Source organism: Python bivittatus, unplaced genomic scaffold, assembly GCF_059951505.1.
Source record: "Python bivittatus isolate LINGU-HERP-01145 unplaced genomic scaffold, Pbiv_v1 ctg000980_np1212, whole genome shotgun sequence".
Taxonomy (NCBI): Eukaryota; Metazoa; Chordata; class Lepidosauria; order Squamata; family Pythonidae; genus Python; species Python bivittatus.
Window position 1 is genome coordinate 42,786,855 of NW_028277125.1, and position 9,742 is coordinate 42,796,596.

Genomic DNA, 9,742 nt, shown 5'->3' on the forward strand with positions numbered 1-9,742 from the left:
AGATTGCTTGTTTTTGTGAATAAACTTACAAATCTGTTTCCTGAGGTCTATTTCTCCATCTCATTTTAATCAAAAGTAATTGGAAAAGGGGCATGAAGCTTCAGAATAATGAGTAAAGAATAAAGGCATCATAATAATAAAATCCCTCCAAATGTTTGGCTACCCAAGATTAATGGGAAGGAAATATTCTTGCATTTTTTTTATTCAAGGCAACATTGATTTTACTTCAAGAACTCACCTTATTTTAGCCAGTTACTTCTGGTTTTTTTCCATTTTTGCCCTCTCTTTGACATCATCCTTTGAAAGTGAAAGGGAAGCAACCTTTGGTAGTACTTTACAGTGTAATTTTGAACAGCCATAAAAGGACATATCAGGTTGTATAATCCCTTGATTGTATGAATGCTTTCCCAATGAACTGTACCTTTTGCAGAAAGATTGTGAAAACCCATTGGCTGAATCTGAGCAAATGGAACTGAAGAATGGTAAAAATGTGGGTTTGCAAATGTCTGACATTGCAGAAGAGTTCTGAGTATTAAGTTCAACTCTGAAATCTTTTATATAAGACAAGGCTTGACTATTCAGCTGAGCATATTCAAACATTAGTTTATTTTTTGCAATTTGGCCCACACAATCCAAGATTCTTAAGTTTTTCTCATCTTCACAACAAATGATATTTTCTTTCTGATTCATAAAATATGAAGCCTTAGCATCAATTGTTGTTTGAACGTTATATTGGTTTGAATGATGGCCAAGAGCATATTTTGGCCTTGGAGCTATGTAACTATGTTCATTTTGTAGCTGAGGTTGTTTTTTAAATTGAGTTATTGTAGCTGTATCATGGCTCACTTCATTTCTAGTCCCTTTATCTTTGAAATGTTTGTTTTCAGAATCATAAGTGATCTTTAAAGAAGCAACCTGAGTAACACAATGTTCTAAAAGCTGCATTATGTTAGTATTATTCTCCTTTGGAGTCTCACTGATGGGACCTTGGGACTGACAGAGGTTCAATGGCTCTGTTGGATCCTTACATTCAACAGACCAGGACTGAGTCTTTGATTCACTGTCATCTTCAGGTTCTAGAGAATCTGGAGAAGTTGCTGCAGTCATGTAAGAAGAACATGATTCTGCATCATGATTATCCATAACAATGTGGCAAACTGAATCTTCGTTTGAGACTTCTAGTGACAGAGATTCAGTGCTAATATCTGTACATTCTTCTGAGAGAGACACCTTAATTTCAGATGAATTTACCAATAGATCATCCCAACTGTCTCCTACTTTCTGTCTGTCACCTGGTATGACATTATCTGCAATGAGCCCAGACATGGCATTCACATTTTCTTCTCTTTCTAGTGAGCTGCATGAACAGATATCATTTTGATCATGTTCAGTTCTTTCTACTGAACATGTCTGGATTCCATTTTTGTTATCAACTGAAGATGCACCTGGATTACTTTGATTTTCCTTAAAAGCTGGGGTGCACTGAGACACTGGCTCACCATCTTTTGTCATCTGTGTCTGAGGATTGTTAGGAAACTCTTGGGGGAAAAATAGTCCTGGTTTTTTTCGCAGCCAATTGATAATCCCCATGGTCAGGGAAAGCTCAGTATCACATAGCTTAAGCAAGCATTCTTTGCCCTTCCACGTGCTGTGAAGGAATCCCTGACTGATTATATCAATGGTCGGCTGGGAAGCCATATTTTCTTCTGACCCTACATGAAAGCTGTAAATTGACAAAGGTATGTCAACTGCTTTTTCCGAAATGCTTTCAGACATGCATAAATCATCATCTAGAACTGGACTGATTTGATCTTCATTGGGATCATAGAATAATTCATATAGGGCATCTCCACTGTAACTGTCTCTTGGAAACTGAGTTGGTGTTCCAGGGGATTGATCCTCCCTTATTTCATCATCTTGTCCAGGGGTAAATGAATCGTAATATCCTTCATCACTGGTGGACATAGATTCCTGGTTGTCACTCTTTGGGGTCCCTGTATCTATGGAACTCTCTTTGGAAGAGTCAGGGGAAGAAAGCAAGTCAGTCACTGAGGCTCTGGCCTCATTCTTTGCTTTTTCTAGCTCACTGCTAGGTATTCTCAGCAGCCTCCTATCAAACAGTGTCTTCTGGTGCAATTGCACAGATTTGTTGATGTTGTCCCAAAGTTTTGAAAAATCAGCTGCTTCATTTTGGGCTGGGGAAGCAAGCTGCTCTACTCCACCTTGAAAGGAACCCATGGCAGGATTCTCTTTTTGGTGAGATTGTCTGAACAAAATTTCTTTGCTAACCTCCAATTCCATATGAGCAGAACTTCCGTCTGCAAAGATCTCTCCACATCCAGTGAGGGAATCAAAACTTTTCAGGGAAGCAACATCTTCACACAAAGCACTGGAATATTCATATGAAGACTCAGACTGAAGCTCCCCATCAGATGTGTCTTGTGCCAAGCAATCAGTAGAAAAGGTTTCACCACCTTTGAATAAATATTTACCAAACCTTCCTGCCAATTCTGACTTGTAGCCTGGAAATGCCCTTTTTTGCTTTTCTGACAACAAGGCAATATTCTCTGGCTTGTTTTTTTTAATATGAAAGATATCTCGGAATCCTTTTTTGGACCGCTTCAGGGAAATCCTCTTCCTAGGGATACTTTTGGCAACAGCTGGCACAAAGGGCATTTGGGGTACAAAGTTGCGGTAATCAATCATCTGTTGTGGGCTGTTCAAGAAATGGCTTGAGTTGACCACAGATTCTTTCTTGCCACTAGAACGTTGGGTGTTGTTTCCAAGCCCAGAAAAGCTGGCACTGTTGGGGAGTCTCCCTTTACTTCTTTCAGGAGCTATAACTTCCTCTTCAGAATTTTCATTGTTGTAACTGCATTGCTCAATTTTGTCTATCCCTCCTAGAACACAGTCATGGGTTTTGCTTTTCCTAACAGGCTTGTAGAAAGATTGGGGTAGCAATAGTATACTCTCACTAGAGCCAATTTTTGCTACTCTGTTGGAAACACTACCATTTTTATCCGCAGAGAAATTTGCTTTTTGGATTTCAACATCAGGCTGGCTTTTCTCTTTGATGTCTGTTTGGATATTATCCTTTTCTCTAGGATTTATGTGCACTAAAGGTAGTTTCTCATGGGTCAGATGCATGCTAGATTTTATGAAAGTTTTTCCTCTTTTGAACTCCATCACAGCTGGCCCTACAATCAGAAACATAGAATAAAACTTAAAGGGTATCTACCACAGTACATCTCAGGGAGATATAGTAACATTAATTATCTGAGATATTTTATCTACAATGGGAGTTTCAGATTTATAAAAACAAACCTGTTTAAGTAAACAAACAAAATACTGAAATTTCTCAAGTAGAACTAAGTAAAATAAAACATGTCCTTTCCTTTGACCTCACATCTAATATGTCAAGTGTTTAGGAATCTGTATTACTGAAGAACAATTGTTCATACATTATTTCCAAATCCCATTCAGATATTCATAGTGACTTGGCAGGATCGAGAAGGAATTGGTGTCTCTCCTAACTCTCTTGCCTCTGCTGATACATTTACTACACACTTTAAAAATTGTGATTGTAAGATTACAATGTTGCTTTATAGAACAGCCTTAGCTTTTTTGTGCAAGATATTTCCATCAGTGCACCATAGCTAGACTCAACAAAGGTTGTCAGGTCACTAAATTCTTAAATGCTTCATTTTTAAAAGTTCATATCAACCACCCACTGATAATCCAAAATCCTTTCTACTCCAGCATGACTTTCTCAAGAACAGATTGCTTCTCTAACTGAAATACTGTATGTTCTTGTGAATAGCACTGTTCTGAGACTAGCTTTTTTTAGAGTATTAGGCCCATGTACTGCCTAATGTGCATTGGCTATTACTTATGAATATTATTTCATTTTTGGAAACACTGACTAATGCACATTTTTCATCCTATTTCATAATATGTTAGTCTAAAAGTAAGGATTGGACTCAAACTGACTTATGCTTAGTTAATTCCCTTTGAAATCAATAGGACTTTAATTGTGAGTTTGCGATTGTGATTCCAATCACTCCTACTGATTTCAATGAAACAAATGAAGACTTGTGATTGTTACTTATTGTAAGCTTAATACATACTACAATTCAATATAGTATTCCCTGTAGCAGCTCCCCTCCTCTGGAATAGCTAGTTCCCTGAAGCATGGATGCCCCCTTCTTGGCTCTTCTAGGTGGCCCTTAGAGATACTTTATACTTAGTGATGTCACATTTTAAAGTTCTATAATTTCTTAGCTTTGCATTCTTAATTTTTTCAATCATTTTGCTCTAATTTTGTACCCATTTTTGAGTATGTAAACTTTGTAAGCTGCCTAGAGTTTACCTGTTTCAGACAGTCAGATAAATTATGTAACTTATATGCAACTTATGGAACAACTGTTGACCAAATATATTGAACTAGCTCATGAATGCTTCATATATATATATATATATATATATATATATATATATATATATAAAATTTAATCTTTTGTGCATCATTTTTGGAACAACAATATTTCCACTTTTCAGTATAACCACATTTAAGTATCATGATCAATTTGGAAACATATTCCAGTGTTATCTCTTTAGAATAGAAGAAAAGATGCTTTAAATAACTGCTGATCTTCCTACTGTTTAAATTAAGTGCTCTAATAATAGCTGCTGAGTTCCCAGTTTGATACAAAAGAATCATATCAGAAAATAATGTAGTTTAGTAAACATACACACACGTATATCTGGTTATGTGTGTGCATGTTTACTAAACAAATGTAAGCAATACAACTTCCCACGCATTTAAAAACAAACCTCTTTCCTGAAGCATAAGTTCCTTTTAATTTCATTGGTCCTTTTATCATTTTCCTCTCTTTGGTAAAGCAGCATTTTCATTTCAAATGCTGTAGGACAGCCCCTGATTTTTCTCACAGATAGATCAAAACATTTGAATCTCCTTTGGATAATTTCCAAGACTATTACAGTATATCTGTTAAAAATACAATCCTTTAAACGGTTAACCTTTCATATTTGTATAATATTAATCTTTTTAGGAATAAAGATATAAACAACTGTTTAGTTAAATGAACGTGGTTATTTAGTTTGAAAAAAGCCTTTGTTATTACATCTTCAGTTTTCTCTTTGCAAATGAACATACGTAACAGCAGTATCTATGTTCCTGTTTTCCTCTTTTCTCTCCTTATGTGCATAGCACTATTTCTAGATGATCAGCACAATGGATAGTGCCTTGTCTGGTTACCTGACCAGGCATCTAAAGAAGAGTTGCAGTAAATTACTCTTTTGCTGCAATTGTGAAAATGGCCAATTGGAAGGGAATTGTACACTGGAATGTGGGGGAGGGATTAATTGGCTTCACATCGAGATGGCTCTCGTGTGAAAATTCTGCACCAATTATTTATAAAGGTCTCTGCCGCTTCTCCCCCATGTCTAAAGCTGAGAGATGTGCTGTTCTTGTTTTCCTTCACACCTTATGGAACACTTGCATGGCATCCAGCATAATATACCATCCAGTCACTAGCTTGTTTCCAGTGGGAAAAGCCTCCCCCCACCCCCATGCCACAAAAGAAAAAAAAAATACTTGTTTGCATTTACCTGAGAGGAAATCAGCATTTCATTACTGGTTACATTTAACAGTCTGTTGTACAAAGACACAGAGCTCTTATCCTGCCAGATCTCATCACCTTGCTGTTCAGTTTCTACACAAAGAACATGTGTGTGTGTGTGTGTGTGTGTGTATCAATTTGGAATATCAATCATTCATATATATATATATATATATATATATATATATATATATATATATGAATGAAAAGGGAACTGTGGCAAGCAATTAATTCAAAATAATCCTATACACTGGCAGTGACAAAGAAAAATAAATACACCACACCCTTGCACCAAAATGTAGCAACCCACCAAGGCAACAAAAGATCACACTCACCATGTCGTATTGTGCCAGCTGCAGAAATCCTTACTACTACATCTTTTTCACTGAGGCTGTTGTGTCTTTATACAGAAGCTCATGAAATATATTCAAGACTCGTAAGAGCTGATTTCTTCTCTTTACTGGGATTTGCTCCTCCCTCCTCTCTCTTTTTTCCCTCCCTCTCTCCTCTTCTTCCTTCTTTTCACCAGTCTTTCAGTCTCTCCAGGTATTAGATGTCATTCGCTGCATGGATTTCAAGTTTTCACATGTAGCCAATTTTAGAACAGTGAGGTTTCTACAAGCCATCTGCGTAGTAACTGATTACTTTTAAACACTGACTGCTTTTCTAAAATATATTGTTGTTCTCTGAAAATTACACACACACACACACTTACACATTGTGTTTGTAAGACTTGTTTTCAAAGACAACTAATGAATTGGGTTTTTTCAACATATATCATTAACCTATGTGTATTAAGGATAATAGCTGGTTGCTAATTATGTCCCTTTTTAAGATGTGATTAAATCTGCTGACTAGGATTTTTTTTAAAAAAAAATTGCTATGTTTATACAAACAGCACATATAGTACAAGAAATCTAATATCAAACATGATAAGCACTAAATTGCATGCAACTATCAATAACATTTGGTCACTTTGGTGAATTCTGAAACTTTAAGAGAGGAAGTAGACATAAGTTTTCCATATTTAAATACCCACATGCTTGCTATTTTAACAAGATTCAAATTAATTGTCATTAATCTGAAACAAATGGCTCTAAAAAACCTAAAGTATTATCAGAAATTTAAGGATATAGTTAAAATACGCACGAAACTGTTTCCTGATACAGAATCTGTATCTGCATAAATGTTGCTCAGTTCACAGGTAGTCAAGTACCATTAATGTAAGTTTTTATAATTCTTTCTAATATTAATTACAGTGATTTTCCAACTTGTATTAGCAAAAGTGTTTTGATCACAGAAGCCATTTATAAATCTAGCTGAAAGCACATTTAAATACAGTGTCTCTTGCTCAGAGGCCAGACATGTCTGAATAGGAAGGATTTACAGAGTTTTGAGGCCAGCTCTGAGAAGCTAATCTGCTGGACACAACAGCCTAATGTTTCTTAATATCAGGAACTCATAAAAGATACTTAGCATAAATTAAATGTATGAGCGGGATTATATGAGTGGGGGATATTATTCTTTATACAGAGCAGTCCCAACTTGGTGCTCTGAACTGGAACCAGAAAGATAGCCCTAATTCTTGTCTACATTTTGCACCAATTTACTTCAGAAATTGACCCAGGTAAAGCACATTACAGTAGTCTCCTATCGAGGCAAAATATCTTTCTAATTAAATAGCCAGACTCCTGGCAGCAAAACGAAAGAGAGAAAGTAAGATAGTTCTATTTCTACTAAAATGATTGTTCCAAAATAGCAATTTATAAGGGGAAGATCATGAGGTTATAGGACAAAATCAAGTTGCATCCTTGCAAATAAACTTTTCATTTGAAAACATTTCTGTTCAACAGTTAGTCTGAGAGGATGTTCTCAGCCCCCTCTGTGTTGCAAAATCAATGGTATTTCCTTGCTCTCTCACAAGTAGTACTAAAAAAAAAATGATCAGATAGAGGCTTGGGGCTGGCCCATACTGAAGGGGTTGGCTCACGGAAGAAAAACTGTTAGAATCCTCTACTTCCATTTTATGGGTATCCTAACTCATGCTGGCTAACAAGATTCACATATCACAAAGCTGTTGCACTTGACTACCACATGAACATGGCCCAGCAACCTTTTTTTTTCTGCCACATTCAAACCATAATTGAGGCAGCTTGGAGACATTCTTCATTGTTCAGTGTTAAAGTAATGTTTTCCCTCTTAGAGAGGTAACAAGCCACAATACTTTTGCTGTGGATGTAACTTGATGTCCTTCCAGTTTCTTCAAAATTCCTGTACGTGTCAAGTCTCTGAGCTGCTCCCCAACTTAAAAACTTTGATCAGCCTGAACAGCTGTTTACCAATGGTGGGGGCAGGGAGTCGCATGGAAAAGTGAGGGTCAAATCCCTTCAAATCTGCTTCATAATACAACTTGCCTCATCCTTGACAGCCGCTAGTTAGGCCGCTTTTGGACACAATTTTAGTGCTATTCCAGAATCCAAGGGTTTAACCCTCTGTCCATAGTTGCCTCCTTCCCAGCCCCAGTCCCGTCCCACATTAAGGATGGTGACAGATGGGTGTTTTCCCACCAGCTAGTGATGTTTGGTGGGAAGAAAGGGAAACAAGGCCAGGGGAATCCACCAAAGTGTGTCAATGTGCCCAGTGAACAGCATCGTTTGCCAGCATCCTGCCTGCAGAAGGAGGGGGATCACCAGTGAGGGCAGCAGATTTTTTTCCAGTATTGTTTTCTGCCAAGGACTGACGAATAGAACTTTAATTTGGCCACATAGAAGATCCCAAAAAATAATTATAAAATTGAGTTTTCAGAAAATAAAAGGCCCAAACATTAAAATGTAAGAAATTTTATTAAAATTGTGGAAATAAAGAACAAAAATGAAAAACAGCAAGTATTTAGTAAATAGTAAAGTTCAATTTCATTGTCACCCCAATAATGGTGCACTGCACATATGAAAAAAGAACAATAACAACAATAACTTCCCTAAAATGGTATCAAAATGTTCAGCCCAGTAAAGTCATTTTATCTGTCTCAGAGATGCTAAAGAAAATCCTTCCTGTTAGAACTGCATCTTGGGCTTGTATCCTATACTATGGATGGATGGGGCCAATCTCAGTTAGAAAATGTGCAGATGATGGATCTTCAGGGTAGACTGAATGAGGCAATTTGTCCCCTGCTCCTAGTGTCACACATTTTTTAAAAATCCATCATACTGTTATAACAATATATTAAGTACAAGTTAAATATAGGCCTATAAGTTCGTAACAGTGATTAATTTAAATTTTTGTAACAACTTTCTCCTCTCTGCAACATCCAAATAACTGCTCTTATGAAAGAGACTGTACTGTGTTTCTTATTACCTTACCTGTCTGTAAGATTGACAAATCTCAATCAGGAAACCACAACCCTGAAGCCTTCTCCCTTGTGTGGAGTTTCCTCAGCCACTGATTAGGATGACTGAGACAATCTGACTCATCAGCTTTGCAGATGACAACATGGAAGCCATTTCAGATGACAACACGTGATACTGAATTCATTTGGGTTTTTTTTCATGCAAATGCAACTATTTCTAATTTCCTTTTGAGTCACTGCAAGCTCAGTGTCCTAATGCTTCTCAGTTACATATCGTACAAGCCCAGCCTCCTCAGCTCAGGTCACTTCTTTGTGTCATTGCCATTTGATTAAGTTCTTGATATTTCAGGCTGCAGCCGAAATCTGTTGAAAGCTGGCAGCCAAATAAAAAAGAAATCAATGTGAGCACTGCATGAACAATAGCACAAAAGCTTCCATATGCAGTTTGTGAGAGAGATATAATATGTAAAACCACTGGTTACATGATCCTCTTCATTGCGACAGCTGCAGAAGGGTGTAACAATGGTATGGAGCAGGCCTACCCCTATTCATATGGTAAAGCAGTGAACAGTCTATGATCACTACTTACAAACGTTGTTACACAGATTCTGTTTGCAGCAGGCTCTAACTATAGGCCACAATAAGGAGTTTTAGCTAACACAGGTTATCTAGTCATTTTGAGGTAATAGCCAAAATGATACATTCGCCATAAATTGGCAACAAGTAGCACATATATAGGTCTGAACTGTGAGTC

General features: G+C 37.0%; 1 protein-coding gene across 1 annotated transcript; it reads right to left on the reverse strand.

Moving 5' to 3' along the window:
- Positions 1-252: 252 nt before the first annotated feature.
- AMER3 (APC membrane recruitment protein 3) lies at positions 253-6,081 on the reverse strand. Its single transcript, XM_025173856.2, has 2 exons — positions 5,978-6,081; positions 253-3,197 (listed from the first exon to the last, which is right to left on the reverse strand). Exon 2 carries the CDS (start codon positions 3,184-3,186, stop codon positions 253-255), a length of 2,934 nt encoding a protein of 977 aa, XP_025029624.1. The 5' UTR covers positions 3,187-3,197; positions 5,978-6,081.
- Positions 6,082-9,742: the final 3,661 nt, after the last annotated feature.